A 23,965-nucleotide genomic window follows, 5' to 3' on the forward strand; every position below is an offset into this window, starting at 1 on the left:
TTTTTGTGTACATGTCATGAAGACATTGTTAGTTTAACATTTCTCAGAGTTCTTTGAATAACACCTTTCTCATAATAGGCACTTAAATATTAAATGAGTATTTCGCAAAATAAAACCCAAATACAAAACAATATATAGCTATACTTGAGTTTATTGCCAAGGTCCCACATGAAAAATATTTATCTCTAATTCGGGGAAGTACATACCAGTGATGCTGTCCGTATAGTAGCAAAGTGTTCTCGATTACGATAGTGTGATTTGTGACGAGATACTTGGGGTGGAGATTGTGGATCTGATGCTCTTGTTCTAGGATCTCCCTCTTCTCTGTAATTTTCTTCCTCCTAGGCAAAAAAAAAAGACAATACTATGTAAGGTGAACAGTTTCTTTGAATCTTTATGGAAATTAAAGTTTAAAGACAACTTGATCAATAAATCTCAAAGACATAATTTATAAAGCAAAACCAAAAAGTAGAAATGCTGGTCTTGGCCGGGCGCGGTGGCTCACGCTTGTAATCCCAGCACTTTGGGAGGCCGAGGCGGGCAGATCACGAGGTCAGGAGATCGAGGCCACGGTGAAATTCCGTCTCTACTAAAAATACAAAAAATTAGCCGGGCGTGGTGGTGGGCGCCTGTAGTCCCAGCTACTCGGGAGGCTAAGGCAGGAGAATGGCGTGAACCCGGGAGGCAGAGCTTGCAGTGAGCTGAGATTGTGCCACTGCACTCCAGCCTGGGCGACAGAGCGAGACTCTGTCTCAAAAAAAAAAAAAAAAAAAAGAAACAGGGTCTCACTGTGTCACTCAGATTGGAGTACAGTGGTGTGACCATAGCTCATTGTAGCTTCAACCTTCCAAGTTCAAACGATCTGCCTACCTCAGACTCCTGAGAAGCTGGAACTACAGGCACGGGCCATCAGGCCAGGCTAATTTTATTTTTTTAGAAACAAGGTCTCCCTATGTTGATTAGGCTGGTCTAGAACTCCTGGGCTCAAGCAATCCTCCCTCCTTGGCCTTCCAAAGTGCAGTGGAATGAAAGGTGGAAGCCAATATGTCCAGCTTTATTTTAAATATAATTAGAATTAGAAGAAATTATTTGTACAGGGCATAAAATAGTACACAGACTCAGGATAAGAAAATGCACATGACTAGATTGACTGATTGATTAGTTTGTTGTCTGAGACAGGATCTCACTTTGTTACCCAGGTTGGAGTGCGGTGGTACACTCAATGGCTCACCGCAGCGCCAACTTCCTGGGCTCAAGTGATCCTCCCACCTCAGCCTCCCAGGTAGCTGGGACCACAGGCATGCACTACCATGCCCAGTTAACTTTTGTATTTTTTGTAGAGATGGAGTTCTGCCATGTTGCCCAGGCTGGTCTTGAACTACTGGGCTCAAGCAATCTGCCTGCCTTGGCCTCTCAAAGTGTTGGGATTACAGGTGTGAGTCACTGTGCCTGGCACATGACTAGATTTATATCCTACCGATTATATGCAAAATTGAAAAGCTTTAACATAACTTGAAAACAAAGCTGATGAAACATGTAGCCAATATAGTCAATGTTTTAAATAGGAGTAGCAGAAAATTAATTGCTCAAAGGCTCTTGGGTTTTGGAAGCAATGGAGCTATCTTTATAATACTTCTGCCATCTGTCCAAAATAAGCAAAAACAAAAACAGTTGTAAAAAATTGAAGGACTAATATCTTTCCCTGAACTCAATTTGTTAGCTGAAGAGAACATCAGTTAAGTAGCAACCAATTAATTGTGGGAATAATCTTTTATTTTTTTTTTTTGAGACAGGGTCTCCATTTTGTTGCCCAGAATGCAGTGCAGTGGTACGATCAAGGCTGACTGCAGCCTTGATCTCCCAGGCTCAACTGATCCTCCACTACTCAGTGGGCCTCCACTAATCAGCCTCTTGAGTAGCTGGGGCCACAAGAATATGCCACACCTGGCTTTTTTTTTTTTTTTTAACAGATGGGGTCTCCCTATGTTGCCCAGGCTGGTCTTGAACTCCTGGCCTCAAGTGATACTCCTGAATCAGCCTCCCCAAGTGCTGGGATTATAGGAATGAGCCACAGTGCCCAGCCCATTTTAACCATTCTTAAGTGGTATTAATTATACTCTCAATGTTGTACAGCTATCACCTATTACTTCCAAAACTTTTTCATCAACCCAAACAAAAACTCTGCATCCGTTAGCAATAACTCTCTATTTTGACCTCCACCCAGTCTCTGGTAACTCCTAACCTACTTTCTGTCACTATGAATTTGCCTATTTTAGATATTTTATAGAAGTTTAATTATACAATATTTGTCCTTTTGTGTCTAGGCTTTTATCACTTAACATGTTTTCAAGATTCATCCATATGGCAGCATGTATTAGAACTTCATTCCTCTTTATAGCTGAATAATATTCTACTGGATGTAAAAACCACAATTTTTTTTTTTTTTGAGACACAGTCTCATTCTGTCGCCAGGCTGGAGTGCAGTGGCATGATCTCGGCTCACTGCAACCTCTGCCTCCTGGGTTCAAGCGATTCTTCTGTCTCAGACTCCTGAGTAGCTGGGATTACAGGTGTGTGCCACCACGCCTGGCTAAAATTTTTGTATTTTTAGTAGAGACAGTGTTTCACCATGTTGGCCAGGATGGTCTCAATCTCTTGACCTCATGATCCACCCACCTCGGCCTCCCAAAGTGCTGGGATTACAGGCGCAAGCCACCACACCTGGCCTATAAACCACAATTTGTTAATACATCCGTTGATGAATAATTTGGGTTGTTTCCATCTTTTAGCCATTGTACCTATTACTTTTAGATAATAACACAAGCTGTGAAGTGAAAAAGGAAGCATTCCTATTTTTGTTTGTTTTTTGAGACACAGTCTCACTCTGTCACCCAGGCTGAGGTGCAGTGGTACAATCTTGGCTCACTGAAAACCTCTACCTCCTGGGTTCAAGTGAACCTACCACCTTAGCCTCCTGAGTAGCTGAGATTAGAAGCATGTACTACCATGCCAAGCTAATTTTTAAATTTTTTGTAGAGACAGGGTTTCACCATGTTGCCCAGGCTGTTCTCCAACTCCAGGCTCAAGTAATCTGCCTGCCTCAGCTTCCCCAAATGCTGGAATTACAGGGGTGGGCCTCCACTCCCAGCCTTAGCATTCCTGTTAATTGTTAAAAGGAGTTACCTGACTTTCCAGTATTTTTCAGAAGATTTAACATTTTATATTCAAAAGGGTAAAGAGTAATGCAGCAAACACCCACATTTCCTAAACCCAGAATCTATAGTTTTCTACAATTACATTCAGCTTTATTTTTAAGATATAGGCTGGGTGCAGTGGCATGCGCCTGTAATCCCTGTACTTTGGGAGGCTGATGCAGGTGATCACTTGAGGTTGGGAGTTCAAGACCAGCCTGGCCAACATGATAAAACCTCTTCTCTACTAAAAATACAAAAAATTAGCTGGGCGTGGTGGCGCGCACCTGTAATCCCAGCTACTCAGGAGGCTGAGGAATGAGAAGTGCTTGAACCCAGGAGGCAGAGGTTGCAGTGAGCCAAGATCGCGCCACTGCACTCCAGACTGGGCAACAAGAGCAAAACTCCGTCTCAAAAAAAAAAAAAGATATAAACGTCTTGGTGCAGTGGCTCACACCTGTAATCCCAGCACTTTGGGAGGCTGAGGCAGGTGGATCAACTGAGGTCAGGTTTTGAGACCAACCTGGCCCACATGGTGAAACCTCATCTCTACTAAGAATGCAAAAATTAGCCAGGCAGGGTGGCACGCACCTGTAATTCCAGCTACTTAGGAGGCTGAAGCAGGAGGATCGCTTGAACCTGAGAGGTGGAGGTTGCAGTGGGCCAAGATTGTGGCCACTGCACTCCAGCCTGGGTGACAGAGTGAGACTCTGTCTCAAAAAAAAAAAAAGATATAAACATTATGGATAACATAAAATTCACTTTTGATCATCACTCATCCTAACCATTTCTCACTCCCCAAAGGCAACCATTATCATGAATTTTATGTGTATCCTTCCTATTTTTTAGTATTTTATTTTTCATGTAAATAATGTCAAATAATATGAAGTTTCTGTACTTTTTCTTCTAATATTTTGAAATAGTTCCACATTCTTTTTGTATTCTCAAAACATGAATTTTCCAAATGGAGATAACAGGTTAGGAGTTAACAAGGCTTTTTCCATTACAAAAATGTTCCAAACTTCTTTTTTTTTTTTTGAGATAGGGTCTCACTCTGTCGCCCAGGCTGGACTGCAGTGGTGCAATCTTGGCTCACTGCAACCTCCACCTCCCAGGTTCAAGCGATTCTCCCACCTCAACCTCCCAAGTAGCTGGGTCTATGGGAGTACAGGCACGTGCCACCATGCCTGGCTAATTTTTGTATTTTTAGTAGAGACAGGGTTTCACCATGTTGGCCAGGCTGGTCTTGAACTCCTGGCCTCAAGTGATCCGCCCGCCTCGGCCTCCCAAAGTGCTGGGATTACAGGCATGAGCCACTGCGCCAAGCCATGTTCCAAACTTCGGGAAACTTCCTTATCTTCCTTCTTCCTTCTCTTAAAGTAATAGATGAAGAAAACAGTTTACCAACATTGAATTTTTTTCATTGAAATCCAAATACTTACAGGTTTTAAATGGATAACAGAACTGTTAGACATCACTGTGTGGTCTCCCTCCATCATGTCTAGCTCACTCTTGTCATCTGAGACATCTGGAAGACTGTTAACACTACTGCTTTGGCTGCTGGCACTGATGGACATGCTGGGAATGGATTGATTACTTCCAACACTATTAACTGTTCCTGTCCGGCCAACACCATGATCTTGTTCCTAAGAGAAAAGGACATTCAGTTCAGTTCAAATATTTATATATATATCTCTTTTCTGAATTCTTGATTATAAGCACCTAACATACCACTTGGCAGACAGTCTCAGAAAGTTGGTCTATCACGAGAAATTGCTTTTATTTTCCAAGACCAGGAAGTTTATCAACTGTTAGTTTATTGAAAAACAAAAATGACCAACAAGTAAATCACAAAAAAATTCAACCAACTGTCTAAAACAAAGTCAGCTGATCAGTTTTGGGTGATTTTCAAAGTAAGATATTCTATGTAAATTGCTTGATATTTTAAAATAACCATTTCTACAATACATCTCATGGGGTATATATAGAGATCCTGCTCATTTCTCAATAATTCTTGGTTAATACAAATCTCTCCTTTAAAAAAAAAAAAAAAGCACTGGCTATTCCGGGCACAGTGCCTATGGGGTAGCCCTGCTCCAGAAGGAGCATTTAAAAAAAAAATAAAGTACTAGAAACTTCATTGTAGTTGTTATTCTTCTTTATTAAATCAGCCTTTCATAAGTAGATTCTTCTTTCTTCTGGGAAACATAGTCTTTAGATTACCTTTCTTGTCTTTCTTTCTTTTTTTTTTTTTTTTTTGTATTTCAATAGGTTTTTGGGGAACTCTAGATTATCTTTTTACCACCAAATAATTTAACATTAATTCCTACCTCTTCTAGTGTAAACTAACAATTACATATTATATTATTTCAAATCATAATCATAAGAATGTTTTTCTGATGTAAACAGGCAGCTGTAGAATCTGGGCACTAACATTACAGTAGTCTTACCATACCAGAATTCTTTAAGATATGCAGAATTTAATAAACACAGACACATATGTAAATAGGGACTTTTCTTACATCCCTAGCCTAACACAGATGTTGTTAACAATTTAACTACATAGAATTTTATTAATTTCACTTTATTAAAATATTTCACATATCTGAAATCATCCTAATTTTCTAGTGACTATCATTAAGAACTAAAAATAATCCCCAAACCAAAAATTGTAAGTTTATAGTCTTATATTTGACAGTTCATTATTTATTTAGTGATATTAAAAAGTGAAAAGAAACTATTGCACATGGTTTCAGAATACAAAGTGGTCTCTCTCGACAGAAAGCAACAGAAAAGAATAAAATTTTATGAATTCTGACGGGGCAAAGAAGAAACAAAATATTTAGAGGGAAAAAATAGCTTTACACATAATATACTTTCTATGTATATTTCTTCATGAGGAAGTTCTGTAATACTTCTATAGCAAATCTGTATTTCCATTTTCCCTAAGAGGCAACACAGAACTTGGCCTTGAGAGTAAAGAGGTATGAATTTGAACCCATGTTCCTTTACCTACAGTGAGCAACTTAATTTATTCTGAGCCTTGCTTTTGGTATCTGTAAAATGAGTATTTTAGAACAGTGTAGGCCATGCGCGGTGGCTGACACCTGTAATCCTAGCACTTTGGGAGGCTGAGGCAGATGAATCACTTGAGGCCAGGAGATGGAGAACACCCTGGCCAACATAGCGAAACCCCGTCTCTACTAAAAATACAAAAAATTAGTTGGGCGTGGTGGCGCACCTGTAGTCCCAGCTATTTGAGAGGCTGAAGGGAGAGAATCGCTTGAACCCGGGAGGTGGAGATTGCAGTGAGCCAAGATCGCGCCACTGTACTCCAAACTGGGCTACAGAGCAAGACCCTGTCTAAAAAAAAAAAAAAAAAAAAAAAAAAAAAAAAAAAAAAAAAAAAAAAAGAACAGTGTAGATGGAATGAAATCAAGTTTCTTTGGGTGACACAGTAGAATGCCTACTTTCTCATGACTTCTGAGAGAGTACACTCAACCTTCACATTCTGTAATTTCAAGAACTTCCAAAAGCACATCACATGGAACTGGACAATCAGTCAAAAAAGGGCTCAGGCTGGGCACAGTGGCCCATGCCTGTAATCCCAGCACTTTGGGAGGCCAAGGCGGGTGGGCCACCTGAGGTCAGGAGTTCAAGACCAGCCTGGCCAATGTGGTGAAACCCCGTCTCTACTAAAAACACAAAAAATAAAATAAAATAAAAATTAGTCAGGTGTGGTGGTGCGTGCCTATAATCCCAGCTACTCGGGAGGCTGAGGCAGGAGAATCGCTTGAACCAGGGAGGTGGAGGTTGCAGTGAGCCGAGATCATGTCATTGCACTCCAATCTGGTCAACAAGAGCAAAACTCTGTCTCAAAAAAAAAAAAAACAACAACAACAAAAAAAACAGTTTCGGTGGTCAAGAAATTAGAGAAGGACTAGATTAAACAAAGGTGAACAAGTTTCTTTAACAAAGGACTTCTCAGAACCTTCATTATGACATTGTGTACCATAAAGGGGTTGGATTTAGAGCATGCAATCTAACATGATTAAAGATTTAAAAAATTTTTTTTTTAATTTTTCTTATTTCTCCAAGAAAAAAGGACCTTTTTAAATTCCTAACTGGGATTTTATAGGACCAGTGTTAAGAAAATACAACCTGGAAATCCTTGGTATATAAGGTAAATTATGGCAGGGCAAGCTGCATATGGAAAGAAACCAATAGTGAAAATTCAATATTGGAGTCATTTTTTAATCTATTACCTCTTCTTCTTCCTGTGCTTCTACTGCTGGTCCGTTATGTGCCTCCTGGAAAAGGAGTTTCTTCATCTTTCGATACTGCAGATTGTCCAGCTCTCTTACTGCATCCTTTGTCCTCTGAATGAGATCTATTAACACGGTTTCAGGGCGCTCCCGAAGAACAAATATGTGCTAGATAGGGTAGAAGATAAAAGGTTGATTTTTTTTCAATTAGTAACAAGGTACTCCTTCTCAGACCCTAGAGATAATATCCTATGATAGATAATGCATACAATCTATAGCTACATAATTCTGTTAAATTTCTTCTATTTATAAAATTATCATTTACATACATATACTCTGTGCATACATAACTACTCTTTTTCTTTATTTTGAACATAGTATTTTTGTTGGCCAACTAAAAATGCAGAGTTAAAATAACTGAAGGGTCTAAACACTAAGAATTAAGTCCAATCAGAGCTCTCAAGGTTTACATATTCTAAGAACTGATGATTTCACACAAAAGACATGTTCAGTTCTGAGTCATATTTGTTTCAACAGGAATGTATTTAATGATGGCAAATTATGAAAGATGAATTTAGATATTAGATATTGGGTTCCTTTACATGCTGCGTGAACAATATGCTTTATAAAATACTAACACAGATTAAAAGCCATTAAATTATTACTGTTTTTTATCACTAGCATTTAATATAATTTCACTTTATCAAATACAAAAAGTAGAAAAAACAATTCCACCATTATGATGATCACAGTTACATTGTAATATACTTCTTTTCAGAAATTTTCTATGTATAAAATGTTTTGTAGATACATAGTTAGCATGTAAATTCCAGAAAGACATATTCTGCCATCCCTTGAGTTCCACAAAATATCCTTGAATTCTTTTTTTTTTTTTTTTTTTTGAGACAGAGTCTTGCTCTGTTGCTCAGGCTGGAGTGTAGTAGCGCGATTTCAGCTCACTGCAACCTCTGCCTCCCGGGTTCACACCATTCTCCTGCCTCAGCCTCCCGAGTAGCTGGGACTACAGGCGCCCACCACCACACCCGGCTAATTTTTGGTATTTTTAGTAGAGTCAGGGTTTTACCGTGTTAGCCAGGATGGTCTCGATCTCCTCACCTCGTGGTCCGCCCGCCTCGGCCTCCCAAAGTGCTGGGATTACAGGCGTGAGCCACTGCACCCGGCTATCCTTGAATTCTTAAGACAACTTTTACCTCCTTTGTTAGCTCAAATTTATTTCTTTTTTATGCAAAGAGTTGTAACTATGAATCGTAGCCCACTGTAACCTCAAACTCCTGGGTTCAAGCAATCCTCCCACCTCAGCCTCTCAAGCAGCTAGGACTACAGGTGTGCACCACCATGTCCAGTTAATTTAATTTTATTTTTTGGGGGGCGGGGGGTAAGAGTTAAACTCCTGGCCTCAAGTGACCCTCCCACCTTGGCCTCCCAAAGCACTGGAATTACACCACTGTGCCCAGCCTCTATACAATATTTTATTCAATTTTCACAGTCATAAGTATTATTATTTTAGCTGGGCACAGTGGCTCATACCTGTTATCACAGCATTTTGGGAGGCCAAGGCAGGCAGATCACTTGAGGCCAGGAGTTCAAGACCAGCCTGGCCAACAGTGAAACCCTAAAAATATAAAAAATTAGCAAGACGTGGAGGCATAGGCCTGTAATCCCAGCTACTCGGGCGGCTGAGGCACAAGAATCACTTGAACCTGAGAGGCAGAGGTTGCAGTGAGCTGAGATCATGTAACTGCACTCCAGCCTGGGTGACAGAGCAAGACTCTGTCTCAAAAACAAAAAAATAATAATTATTATTATTTCAAACTCATAAACATAATGCCTGTAGAATATTTCATCAAATGTTTGTACCCAAATCACTTAACCATTACTCTAATTTGGGGCAGCTATTTCTAATTTTTAATTCCATGATAAATAGCTTCATACATTAAAATTTTTTATTAGTTTTTTTCTTTATGATAGACTGCAACAGAAATGTAATTAGTCCAAACGATAAGAAGCTCATGATAAATATTTCCTATCATTTCAAATAGGGCTGTGATAATATATACTAGGGGCCAGGCAAATGAATACTATTAATATATGCAGACTTAGGATCTAATCACCAAATACTAGTGGGCTGGGTTACTACTACATGAGTTAGAAAGGCTTCTTTTGCTTCTATTTGGCAAATGTAAGAAGCTAGTCACATTCTTCTTCTTTTTTTTTTTTTTTTTTTTTTTTTTTTTTCGAGATGGAGCTTCCTCTTATTGCCCAGGCTGGAGTGAAATGGTGCGATCTCAGCTCACCACAACCTCTGCCTCCTGGGTTCAAGCGATTCTCCCGCCTCAGCCTCCTGAGTAGCTGGGATTACAGGCATGCGCCCCCACATCCGGCTAATTTTCTATTTTTAGCATAGAAACAGGGTTTCTCCATGTTGGTCAGGCTGATCTCAAACTCCCAACCTCAGGTGATCCACCCGCCTAAGCCTCCCAAAGTGCTGGGATTACAGGAGTGAGCCACCGCGCCCGGCCATTCTTCCTTTTTCTTTAGTTTGATGTGTACCACTATTTACAATATTGTCTTCTTCTTTCTTTCTTTTTTTTGGAGACACAGTCTCACTCTATCGCCCAGGCTAGAGTACAGTGGCGTGATCTTGGCTCATTGCAACCTCCGCCTCCTGGGGTTCAAGCGATTTTTGTGCCTCCACCTCCTGAGTATTTGGGACTACACGAGTCCACCACCACACCCGGCTAATTTTTATATTATTAGTAAAGACAGGGTTTCACCATTTTGGCCAGGCTGGTCTCAAACTGCTGACCTCAACTGATCCGCCCGCCTCGGCCTCCCAAAGAGCTGGGGCTACAGGCGTGGGCCACCGTGTCCGGCCTACTATTTACAATATCGTTTTATCCAAAAACATAAAACCTTATATGTATTTATTTATTTTTTTTTTGGAGAAGGGGTTTCACCCTTGTTGCCCAGGCTGGAGTGCAATGGTGCAATCGTGGCTCACCACTACCTCCGCCTCCCGGGTTCAAGCGATTCTCTTGCCTCAGCCTCCTGAGTAGCTGGGACTACAGGCGTGTGCCACCACACCCAGCTAGTTTTTGTATTTTCAGTAGAGACGGGGGTTTCACCATGTTGGCAGGATGGTCTCGAACTCTTGACCTCATGATCCGCCTGCCTCAGCCTCCCAAAGTGCTGGGATTACAGGCGTGAGCCACCGCGCCTGGCTAAAGTATGTTTTATCAACTTTGAAATAAGACATTGTTCCACATGAATTAAAATTTATAACTCATGATTATATTCTTGCACATATTAAGTATTGAGTTATTTGAATACTTAACTATATATTCTATTTAGACACGGTAAGAGCAGCTAATCAATTTGAAAAATGAAATACAAAAATTTAGTATCAAGAAAAGTTATCAGAAAGAACAGTATAAAAAACTAGTATTTTATTAAAAACTAGTATACTTAATACTAATTCAGAGTCAAATAATAAAACACATTCTTTACAATCATTTCTTTGGAGTAAGAATAAATTTCAAGTATAATGGAACTGGTGGCTCACGCCTGTAATCCAAGCCCTTGAGAGGCTGAGGCAGGTGGATCGCTTGAGCCCAGGAGTTCGATATCAGCCTGGGCAATGTGGCAAAGCCCTACTTCTAACAAAAATACAAAAATTAGCTGGGTTTAGTGGCGTGTGTCTGTAGTCCTGGCTACTTGGGAGGCTGAGGTGGGAGGATCACTTGAGCCTGGGAGGTCAAGGCTGCAGGAGACGTGATTGTGCCACTGCACTCCAGCCTGGGTGACAAAGTGAGGCCTTGTCTTAAAATAAAATAAACAAATAAACTATAATAGAACTGACCTTTAAAAGTTCCTCTGACGTAGGTCGATCTTGAGGGATTTTCTGGAGGCAAGAATCTACAAAGTTTCGAAAATAATCAGACCTATTGTAAAGGAAAGTATCAAGTGAACACATTGCTATTTCCTTTAAAAATACATCCACAAATCAAGGCACATGCCTAATGGTGCGAGGGGAAATGGAAAGGGAATGATTAAAAAAAAGCAGAGACTATATAGTTTCATATAAGTCTATGAAGATCTATCTAAAGCAACCAATGAATGTTCACCATTTTCCAAAGATAAATTCACACAGATTACTTTAAAATCCTGCTCCTATATATTTAAATATCACAACTCATATTACTATATTGAGGCAAAATGAGGGAAGCCTATCTACTTTTTTTTTTTTTTGCATTCAAACCCAAGATAACATTCCTTTCTATTTCCCTTTCTTTTCCTTTTTGCTAAGCCTTTCTTATAATAAGCTCTTTCTTATAATAAGCTCTTTCTTATTTGCCCCTTGGATCGTCTTCTATATAGGATGTTTCAGAATATCACTCCAGCTGCTCTGGAGAGAGTGTTTTTATACCTGAGTATTTGGTGCCCCTGAGCAAATGGATAAGACTTCCATTAAACATAGAAAACCAATTAAGATATTTTTAAAAACGTTAGAAGTCCGTAATACATTATTATATAGTGTTATTGACAAGAGTTCAGTAAGGCAGTAAATAATTACTCCATCAATGTTTGTCTCCAATATTCAAATAAGATTTTAAGTTCCTCGTAGGCAAGAATTCTTTTATAAATCCCCAAGTCTCAAACACAGTGTAAAGACAGTCTGTGTTCAATATATTTATTACTTATATGTATCAACTATGGTTTTAATGTTTTTGTTTCTCCAAAACTGATGTTGAAACTTAATCTCCAGTGCAACAGTGTTGGGAGGTGGGGCCTAATGGGAGTTGTTCAGGTCATGAATGGATTAATTCTGCTATAAAAAGGGCTTGTGGGAGAGGGTTCTCTCTCTCCTGCTCTCTGCCATGTGAGGACACAATGCTTCTCCCCTCCAAAGGATGCGAGTTAAAGGCACTATCTTGTAAGCAGGAGGACCAGGTCCTAACCTGCCAGTGCCTTGGTCCTGGACTTCCCAGCCTCCAGAAAGTGAGGAATAAATTTCTGTTCTTTATAAATTACCCAGCCTCTGATACTCTGTTACAGCAGCACAAAATGTACTAAACCATACCATAACAATAAACTCAGTGTCAAAAGATTTGTTCTATATAATTCTAAACACAAAGTAGAGTTATATAGAAAGAATCTTTTGGCACAGAGTTTTAGTATTATTAGTTTAGTAGAGTTATATGGCACATTCTTAAGTGGCAAAAACTTATATGAATGTGCCATAATTATGTACTCTTTAAATAATTAAGTACCCCTAATTTATATATCTGTGAATTTCAAAATATTTATTAAATATGCTAGATATCCCCCTAGAATTTATCGAATGCTAGGTACACCTGAGGAGTTAATTTTCTACTACAGTTTTATACTGTTGACAAAAATCCTAGTTTTCTAAAATTGTCAATCTGTTGTCCGTAAACCTCTTTACATGAATGAACTAAATTTTATCGAATCAAGGAAGTCCTGGAAGGAATATCAGACAAAACTGAGTAACAAATATTATAAGTAGAGTGATCCCAAAATTTTAATTACCCGGTAATTTTGATAAAGTCAAATCATTTTACTTATATTTTTATATCATATAAATTTTTTTTTTTTTTTTTGAGGCGGAGTCTTGCTCTGTCGCCCAGGCTGGAGTGCAGTGGTGCGATCTCGGCTCACTGCAAGCTCCGCCTTCCGGGTTCACGCCATTCTCCTGCCTCAGCCTCCCGAGTAGCTGGGACTACAGGCGCCTGCCAGCGCGCCCGGCTAATTTTTTTTTGTATTTTTAGTAGAGACGGGGTTTCACCGTGTTAGCCAGGATGGTCTCGATCTCCTGACCTCGTGATCCGCCCGTCTCGGCCTCCCAAAGTGCTGGGATTACAGGCGTGAGCCACCGTGCCCGGCCTACATCATATAAATTATAAACCATCCTCCAATCAAGTATCACTATAGGTTGTAATAATAGATATATTTTAGTTATAAAATATTAATGCTTAAAGACTATTTATTATTTAATTAGCATTAGGTATTCCTAAATTTAAAGTAAAATACAAATTCTTATAAAATGAATACTTTTTGCACTCATGTGACATCATCCATCCTTTTCTGAACTCAGTTATACGTATACTATGAAATGGAAACATGATAAAGAATAAATATATTTAAAAGGGTAAAATACATCTATTTTAATATCTTATAAGGTGATACATTTTACCTAATTGAAATTAAATGACTTTGATAACAGATTATGAAAAAGCATTTCATTTATTCAACATTGAGCAATATATATATTAACAATACTCACCATTCATTAGACTGTAGTGTAGGGGATTCATTTTGGGCTATGTGATATAAGGCACTCATTGCATTCATATTAAATAAAGGAGGCTTCCTTTCCGCTGTAAAAGAAAGGAAACATTCCTGTTAAAATAGGTTCCAGGGGTACTCAAGTCCTGGGCATGTTTTTCTTTTTCTTTTTTTAAAATGATTTTATTTTGAAACAACCTTAAACTTACACAAAAAATTGCAAGTAGAGTTCAAAGAGCTTTTTTTTCTCTTTTCTGTTTTTTTTTTTTTTTTCCTGAGATAGGGTCTCGCTCTGTCACCCAGGCTGGAGTGCAGTGGCACAATCTCGGCTCACTACAGCCTTGACCTCCCGTGCTCAAGCAATCCTCCCACCTCAGCCTCCCGAGTAGCTGGGACCATAGGTGTGCACCACCATGCCCAATTAAGTTTTGTATTTTCTGTAGAGATGGGGTTTCACCATGTTGCCCAAGATGGTCTTGAACTCTTGAGCTCAAGTGATCCTCCCAACTCGGCCTCCCAAAGTGCTGGGATTATAGGTGTGAGCCACTGCACCCAGCCTCCAAGAACTTTTTTAAGTGAATCAATTGAGAATAAATTGCTGACCTGAAGCCTCACCATCCTTAATATATACTTGAGTGTATGTTTCCTATAAAGAAGAACATTTTCCTAAAGAACCATAATATAGCCATTAAATCAGGCCATTTAATAGTGATATAAGACTACCATCTAATCCCCAAACTACATTCGAGTTTCATTCAAATGTCCCAATAATATCCTGTGTAGCAATAATGAGCTTTAAGTATTGGCAGTCTTCAAGGAATTTGTTCATTTTATCCAAGTTGTCAAACTTACTGACATAAAATTGTTCATATTTCCCCATTACTCTTTTAATATCTGTAAAATCTGTAGTGATTATAATCTCTTACTCCTGATATTGGAAATTTGTGTCTTCTCTCATTTTCTTTGTGATTAGTCTGGCTAGAGGTTTAACAATTTTATTGATCTCGGAGTACTAGTTTTTGGTTTCACTGATTTTCTCTATTGTTTTTCAGTTTTCTATTCAACTGATTTCTGCTTTGATCTTTATTATCCTCTACCTTCCGCTTATTTTGTGTTTAATTTGCTCTTTGTTTTAGTTTTTAAGGTAAAAGTTGAATTCACGACTTTGACAAACTGAAGTATGGTCGCCCTTCTGTATCTGTAGGTTCTGCGTCCACAGACTGAACCAACCAACTGAAATATTTCAACTATAGACTGAAAATATTTGGCGAAAAAAAACCAACAAAAATTTTTTAACAATTAAAAAATTAACAATTTTTTTTTTTTTTTTTGAGATGTGGTTTCACTCTTGTTGCCCAGCCTGGAGTGCAATGGCACGATCTTGGCTCACCACTACCTCTGCCTCCCCGATCCAAGCGATTCTCTCCTGTCTCAGCCTCCCGATTCTCTCCTGTCTCAGCCTCCCGAGAACCTGGGATTACAGGAGTGCGCTGCCATGCCTGGTTAATTTTGTATTTTTAGTAGAGACGGGGTTTCTCCACGTTGATCAGGCTGGTCTCAAACTCCCAACCTTGGGTGATCCGCCCGTCTTAGCCTCCCAAAGTGCTGGGATTACAGGTGTGAGCCACTGCGCCCAGCCAAAAACACAAATTTTTAAGACAGCTACTTACATGGCATTTATATTGTATTAGGTATTATAAGTAATCTAGAGATTATTCAAAATATATGGGAGGATATGCATAGGTTATATGCAAAAACTACACCGTTTTATAGGAGACTGAAGCATCTGCACATTTTGTTATCTGAGGGGGTTCTGGAACCAATCCTCTGAAGATACTGAGATATACAGGACTCTTGAATGTTCCTCAGTTTGAGGTTTTCTGACATTTCCTATTATTAGAGTTAGGCTAAATACCTTTGGCAGGAGTATCACAGAGGTAATGCTATAATTTATATCCTATGAGGCAGCACATGATTTTGAGAAGTTCTGTTACTGATGGTATTCACTTTGATCACTTGGTTAAGGCCCATGTCTGCCAGTCTTCTTCATGATAAAGTTTCTCTTTCCTCCTTTGTAATTAATAAGCATTTTGTAAGATGGTAGTCTGAATCTACATAAATATTCTGCTTCTCATGAAACTTTCAACTTTATTCTTTCATTTATTTATTGTATGGAGTCATAGATTTTTATTTTATTTAATAAGTTATATCCTTTATTTTGATGTTCAAATTATCCCATATTTGAACAGCAGAAACTTTTTAAGCTGGCTTGTGTCTTTTGGACATGGCCCCATTATTATTTGGTTACTTTCTTGCTTTCTGGTACACTAAGATGTCCTAGCTTCATCTTGTGCTTTCTCTAGCCCAGACCCTGGATCAATCATTTCTCCAAGGGGCTGTTGTGCTAGGTGTGCTTACTGCTACTGGGGTGTCACTGCTCTCAGACACGCTCAATGAACAGAGTTGGGAATCTATACATGTCCATAATACATTTATACACATATGTGTACAAATATATGATGTATATAAAATACTTATATTTGAAAACAATAAATTTACTACAATATCTCAAATTCCAATCCAACACCATAATGTTTATTTCTAGCTTTCTCTTTCCATATTTGTAAAGTCCTCTGACAATGAGAGAAACCCTGCTCTCATTATCCTTAACACTTTTTTTTTTTTTTGGGAGACAGAGCCTCGCTCTGTTGCCCAGGCTGGAGTGCAGTGGCACAATCTCGGCTCACTGCAACCTGTGCCTCCCAGGTTCAAGCAATTCTCCTGACTCAGCCTCCTGAGCTGGGACTACAGGCATGGACCACCATGCCCGGCTAATTTTTGTTTTTTAGTAGAGACGGGGTTTCACCATGTTGACCAGGCTGGTCTTGAACTCCTGACCTCAGGTGATCTGCCCGCCTTGGCCTCCCAAAGTGCTGGGATTACAGGCATGAGCCACCACAACTGGCCTTTAATATATTTTTCTATCTGATAAATTCCTCCTATGTAACCAATATCCCATCTTTGTGACCATCTTCTCTCTCTTTAAGCAGATGCCCTCCTTTCTCTGTTCAAATTCTGAATCCCCATTCCACTTCACCTCTTGGTCACTAAGCCTTTTAAATGGTATACCATCAATATATCAAACCTGTATCAAACTAGAACATATCTTTTTAATTTTGTCATTCACTATTAAATTAAAAATCTCTCAATTTTATCAAAGAACATTAAACTTGGCTAAAAATCACAGAAGAGATTCACCAAATTTACAATGTGTTAGACTCTCATAAATTCAAATAACGTTTTTTTTCTTGAGTCAGACCTCACTCTGTCACCCAGATCAAAGTGAAGTGGCACGATCTCGGCTCACTGCAGCCTCCGCCTACCCAGTTCAAGAGATTCTCCTGCCTCAGTCTCCCAAGTAGCTGGGATTACCGGGATGCGCTGCCACGCCCAGCTAATTTTTGCGGTTTTAGTATAGATGAGGTTTCACTATGTTGGCCAGGCTGGTCTAAAACTCCTGACCTCAAGTGATTTGCCAGGCTTGGCCTCCCAAAGTGCTGGGATTCCAGGCATAAGCCACTGCACCCGGCCAAATATATTTTATCTCAAATTTTTATAAGCTACTACTAAACTTTTTTTCTTTTTTTGAGATAAAGTCTTGGTCTATCACCCAGGCTGGAGTGCAGTAGCGCGATCTTAGCTCACTGCAACCTTGACCTCCTGGGCTCAAGTGATCCTCTCACCTCAGCCCCCAAGCAGCTGGGGCTATAGGTGCATGCCACTGTGCCAAATTAATTTTTTTTTTTTTTTTTTTTGAGGCGGAGTCTCGCTCTGTCGCCCAGGCTGGAGTGCAGCGGCGCGATCTTGGCTCACTGCAAGCTCCGCCTCCCGGGTTCACGCCATTCTCCTGCCTCAGCCTCTCCGAGTAGCTGGGACTACAGGCGCCCGCCACCACGCCCGGCTAATTTTCTGTATTTTTAGTAGAGACGGGGTTTCACCATGGTCTCGATCTCCTGACCTCATGATCCGCCCGCCTCGGCCTCCCAAAGTGCTGGGATTACAAGCACGAGCCACTGCGCCCGGCCTTTTTTTTGTATTTTTTGTAGAGACGGGGTTTCTCCATATTGCCCAAGCTGGTCTCCAACTCCTGGGCCCAAATGATCTTCCCACCTTGGCCTACTAAAGTGCTGCAATTAGAGGCATAAGCCACCACTTAATTTTAAACCAAATTTATTTTAAGTTAGAGATACTATTTCTTATTATTTTGTGCATGTTTCTAAAATGTCTCTACCCATAAATTTGGATTGCTTCTGTAAAATTAATACCTCCAAAACTCATGAGGAAATTAGATGAAACTGAGATAGAAAAACTGAATGGTCTAGAAAGTAAATCTCAGAAACAATGTCCAATAATAAAATTTTCAGAGAAAGAGTTCAAATTATATATACTTATACAGAAGAGTAATCACCAAAGGGCGAGATAAATGGGTTCAAATTTTACTATTTTCATTTATTCCTCTCAATGGGAAAAATGACTGTGTACTTTTGTTTCCTGTTTTATTTTAATTAATTTGTTTGTTTAGAAAGGGTCTCACTCTGTCACCCAGGCTGAAGTGTAGCAGCGTAATTATAGCTCACTGCAGCCTCAAACTCCTGGGCTAAAGGGGGGTCCTCCCACCTCAGCCTCCCAAGTAGCTGGGACTACAGGTGTGAGGCTACCATGCCCAGCTAATTTGTCTTGTTTTTGGTAGAGACAAGGTCTTGCTATGCTGCCCAGGCTGGTCTCAAACTCCTGGCTTTAAGCAATCCTTCGGCCTTGGCCTCCCAAAGTGCTAGGATTACAGATGTAAGCCACTGTATCCAGCTGAGAGTAGAACTATGCATAATTTATTTTCTATTCACTAATTTTGTATTTCTATAATTTTATACCCTAAACATATATTTATGTAATTAAAAATGGTAAATTATATTTTTATAAAGATTATATAATCATGCAGCTTGAATAACAACAAAGAACTTTCATCAGATTAACTATAAAGAAACATGTAAACAAACCCACTCATGAAATATTATGTATTATAAGGTTTGTTGGTATTAAGACATAACCAAGTAATTTCAACCTTTGTGACACTAAAGCAAGGAACAGTCATATCTATTCACAACTATGTTTATCAAGACCAATAATGGTAAAATTGATATAAATTTTTTCTATTACCTATACTGTAAGAAAATAGTTTGCTTTAATTTGCTATCCTTAACTCTTCCAAAGTAGAAAAGCATATTATAATAAATATGTGTCCCAAGACTGTATTGGATTTGCACTGAGAATCATACCTCACATCTGTAAACCCGGCACTTTGGGAGGCTGAGGTGGGTGGATCACCTGAAGTGAGGAGTTGGAGACCAGCCTGGCCAACATGGTGAAAACCTACCTCTACTAAAAATAAAAAAATTAGCTAGGCGTGGTGGCAGGTGCCTGTAGTCCCAGCTACTTGGGAGGCTGAGGCAGGAGAATCCCTTGAACCCAGGAGGTGGAGGTTGCAGTGAGCCAAGATTGTGCCACTACACTCCAGCCTGGACAACAGAGCGAGACTCTGTCTCCCTCCCACCCCGCAAAAAAAGAAAGAAAAGAAAAAAAATGAAAATCATACCTCTAGACCTGCGTTATCTAAAAGGGTAGCTAACTAGCCACATGTGACTATTTAAATGCAAACGTATTTAAATAAAATTTTAGAAAATTCACTCCTTTAGCTGAAAAGCCATAGCTACAGAACACTTCCTTCATTGCAGAAAGTTTTCCTGGCCTGTGCTACTTTAGACCTTTCACCTAGAACCATAATCAGGCTTAAAATATAGTTCCTGACTTAGCACTTCAAAATATTCAAAACATTTGTAAGTAAAATGTTTAAAGTTATTATGAAAGATTACAAAAGTGAAGATACTAAATGAATGCCTAAAATTCTAAGAAATTATTTCAAATATTTCTCCCATGTAAAATTATTTAAAGGCAGTCACATCTAAAGTTGCTTTAAGTATAAAAACTTCTATTGTGAAGGAACTCTTTTATGAAGTAGAATAAAAAGAAGCTAGAAAGAAGAAGCCATTTCACAGAAACTACAAAGTTTAGGTAGATTTTGTTCTAAGCACAACAATGAGCCAACAAATATCTTCTAATCAAATAAATCCTAAAATATACCAATGAAATCTAACAGGTCCATTAATGCAATTTCACTATCACTGAGGGGCACATGTATGCATCAGCCAGCATTAAGAATGTAAAAGGACCCCATGGGCAAAGAGTACATTAACCAGCTTCTCTACATGTATACCCAGGCTTCTTAAGAAATTAATTAGGATCTATGGGTAGGAAAAAGAATCATAGGTAAAAGAATAGAGATTAGAGTTTAGGACACCTAAAGGTACTTTCAAATGGAAGAAATAGTTTTGCAAACTTCAAATTAAGACAAAGAAATCACAAGTATGACATGGTAATCTCCAAATCTCTGTTTGTTGATGTTGTTAAACTATAAAACAAACAGCAGGATGTGGAGCTTGAAGGGAGTAGTTAACAGAGGAATTCCAATAAAAGTGAAAATACTTAAAGATTACATTTTAGGAAAAAAAAACTGGACTGCAAGGTAGTCTGGTTGTAATAGAAATCGTAACTTTAATCTACTGTGCAATAATAAGCAAGATTTTACCTTCATTTTACCTCATTTTCCCTATACTTATTTTAGAAAACTACTGACAAACTCGAGTAGATAATGATTAATCAAAATTATCAATAGATTTTACTTTTAATGTATTATTTTCCATCCTTAGTCACTCCATTTAGAATGGTTTAGATAAGCGCTGTGGCTCATGCTTGAAATCCCCCCCACTGTGGGAGGCTGAGGCAGGAGGACAGCTTGAGCCCAGGAGTTCAAGACCAGCCTGGGCAACATGGCAAAACCCTGTCTCTGCTAAAAATATAAAAATTAGCCTGGTGTGGTGGTGTATGCCTGCAGTCCCAGCTACGCGGGAGGCTGAGGTGGGAGGATTGCTTGATCCCAGGAAGCAGAGGTTAGAGTGAGCTGAGATTGCACCACTGTACCCCAGCCTGGGTGACAGAGCAAGATCATGTCTCAAAAATAAATAAATAAGTAAAATTTAATGCAATGCTCTTATAAGAAGATAAAAAGGAAAAGACTATTGGACTGGTAGACCTCTGTTGGGAAATCCAGAGCAAGAAGATGGCCAGCATCTTCAATTACAGTGACAGTTTATTGGCTCACATAAGTTATGATGGTCCACTGTTTTTAGCACAGTTCCATTTATGAGCAACTTAACAAAATGTGTGCTTAAAATCAAACTGCTACAGGAAATTGAGTCCAATCTCTCTCTCTCATTGCAAGACCCTGCTACAGTGATCCATATACCTATGGATCATGGCCCCTGTTGAATAAAGTCAGCCTTACCGTCTAAAAAAAAAAAAAAAAAAAAAAAATATATATATATATATATATCTCAAACTGTTACAAAATGGTACGTAGGTATGACAGTCTGACATCTAATTTCATCCCTAATTAAAAATTAAAAAAAAAAGTAGTAACTACCCCAGCTAGTTATGAATGCCTTACAGATCTTCTATAGCTGGTAAATCTGGTAACCATAAACATATTCTAGGTGTTTAACAAATACTCATTAATGTTAGACATAGATTCCTCAAACTTAAAACCACAGAGGAAAATTATTTTAGATATAATGGAACAGAGTAAATATAATATAGGTAACTCTCATATAAATAAAACTTACCAAAGTGAAAACCTTAATAAATGTATTGCCCCCCTCATAAAGTGACATTTAAGATAAAAATCTATAATTTTTATAGATTGGTACAGAAATTGAGGTAAAACATTGATCAAAACTTAATCCATAGTAATGAAGAACAATGCTTACCTAGTTCAATACATGTTATTCCAAGAGACCACACATCTACTTTACCATCATATTGTCCTTCATCCATGGCTAAAATTACTTCTGGGGCCATCCTAGAACAAAACGTTCATTTAAATTACAGATTTTTTTTAAAAAGTATACTATTCTTTGAGAATGTAACAGTCATCTACATGGAGATCACGGGTTTGAATTCTAGCCAATATATCTGGACATAAGAATTTTTATAACGGGAACTAAGTGCATTACAGGTTGTGAGGTAAATATTTAGCAATGCATATATAGTATGAGATTTATTTATTTATTTTTCTGAGATGGAGTCTCGCTCTGTCACCCAGGCTGGAGTGCAGTGGCGCCATCTCGGCTCACTGCAAGCTCCACCTCCCGGGTTCACGCCATTCTCCTGCCTCAGCCTCCCGAGTAGCTGGGACTACGGGTGCCTGCCAGCACACCCGGCTAATTTTTTGTATTTTTTAGTAGAGACGGAGTTTCACCATGTTAGCCAGGATGGTCTCGATCTCCTGACCTGGTGATCTGCCCGCCTTGGCCTCCCGAAGTGCTGGGATTACAGGTGTGAGCCACCGCACCTGGCCTATAGTGTGAGATTTATTCTCACTATCCGTCATTATCATGTAACAGCCACCCCAAAAGAAAGAGGCTCCCAAGGCAGAATTATATTCTGCCTCTGCTCAAGTTTGCAGATTATAATATTTCATATCCTTTAGGCCAGTGGTTCTCAAATATTTTGGTCTCAGGATCCCATTACAAAAGTCTATTTTTTGGCCAGGAGCAGTGGTTCACACCTGTAATCCCAGCACTTTGGGAGGCTAAGGCGGACAGACCACGAGGTCAGAAGTTCCCGAAGCCTGAGAAACATGGTGAAACCCCATCTCTACTAAAAATACAAAAATTAGCTGGGCGTGGTGGCTGCTGTCTGTAATCCCAGCTACTCAGGAGGCTGAGGCAGGAGAATCGCTTGAACCTAAGAGGCGGAGGTTGCAGTGAGCCGAGATCACACCACTGCACTCCAACCTGGGCGAGAGAGCAAGACTCCGTCTCAAAAAAAAAAAAAAAGTCTAATTTTTGCTTAAAAGATTGAATTTTACTATTGGCAACAAGTATTGTCAGTTGTTTTCCTTGAAGTTATAAGCTCATGTCATTTATTAAAGAAAATTACCTGCCACAATAACCAAGACTGAATAATCATAGTTTGTTTGTGTCTTTCTTTCAAATAAAAATGGTGCTCCATGATAAAAGTGGCTAGGGCAGCTTACAACTCAATCACACAATTATCAATCTATGGGCATCTTATTTGTAAATGAAGCACTAATCACTAATTCAAGTCTTCAATTAGTGTCCTACATTCTTTTTTAAAATTTTTAATCTTTTTTTTTTTTTTTTTGAGAGACAGGGTCTCACTCTGTCGCCCAGGCTGGAGTACAGTGGCACAATCTCGGCTCACTGCAACCTCTGCCTCCTGTGTTCAAGTGATTCTCCCACCTCAGCCTCTCAAGTAGCTGGGACTACAGGCGTGCACCACCACGCCTGGCTAATTTTTGTATTTTTTGGTAGAGATGGGGTTTCACCATGTTGGCCAGGCTGGTCTCAAACTCCTGACCTCAAGTGATCTGTCTGCCTTGGCCTCCCAAAGTTCTGGGATTACAGGTGTGAGCCATTGCACCTGGCCAACTTTAACATTCCTGACAGTACTTTACCTTACACTTCATTTGTATTTCATGTTAAACATAGACAGACACTTAAAACGGCTGCTGACTGCTTTAACTATTCTTACCAATATGGCGTTCCCACAAAGGAATTGGCAGGTGATGCCATGGAAGCAGATCCAAAGTCAGCAAGTTTCACCTGGCCTGGTTCTGTCAGAAGGATATTTCCTGCTTTGATATCTCTAGGTTTAGGGAATACAGAAAATTACTTAACTTTTCCCTCATTAGATTATGTTTAAAATGATAAAAATAAAACAAGAATTCATAGGATAGAGAAGGAGAAATCAAAATAATTAAGTGCTGGGGTAATCTCACAATTGGGATAATGAGAATTAATATTCAAATTAGAAAACAAAAAACTACAGAATTCAAATAAACACATAGTAATAATTTTCTAAAAGAGAAGACAAACAGCAGTAAAAAAAAAGAAAATTAGTTCATTGGAGCATAGTTTATATTTTAGTTTCTGTTTATTGGTAGAAACAATGGTTTTTAAAATATATTGCAATTAGCAAACAACCTCT

The 23,965-nt window shown here is 39.1% G+C and overlaps 1 protein-coding gene across 2 annotated transcripts in view; it reads right to left on the bottom strand.

Moving 5' to 3' along the window:
- The window catches only part of TAOK1 (TAO kinase 1), a 169,266-nt gene that overhangs the window by 48,873 nt on the left and 96,428 nt on the right, over window positions 1-23,965 (bottom strand). For both annotated transcript variants that reach the window (XM_032163138.2, XM_058445982.1), the window contains exons 7-13: window positions 23,510-23,623; window positions 21,721-21,812; window positions 13,782-13,875; window positions 11,337-11,418; window positions 7,457-7,624; window positions 4,634-4,837; window positions 207-341 (exon numbers count right to left, since the gene is read on the bottom strand). In XM_032163138.2, coding sequence (XP_032019029.1) covers window positions 207-341; window positions 4,634-4,837; window positions 7,457-7,624; window positions 11,337-11,418; window positions 13,782-13,875; window positions 21,721-21,812; window positions 23,510-23,623 — 889 coding nt within the window. The remainder of the gene's footprint in view (window positions 1-206; window positions 342-4,633; window positions 4,838-7,456; window positions 7,625-11,336; window positions 11,419-13,781; window positions 13,876-21,720; window positions 21,813-23,509; window positions 23,624-23,965) is intronic.

This window comes from Hylobates moloch, unplaced genomic scaffold, assembly GCF_009828535.3.
Source record: "Hylobates moloch isolate HMO894 unplaced genomic scaffold, HMol_V3 SCAFFOLD_10, whole genome shotgun sequence".
Classification (NCBI taxonomy): domain Eukaryota; kingdom Metazoa; phylum Chordata; class Mammalia; order Primates; family Hylobatidae; genus Hylobates; species Hylobates moloch.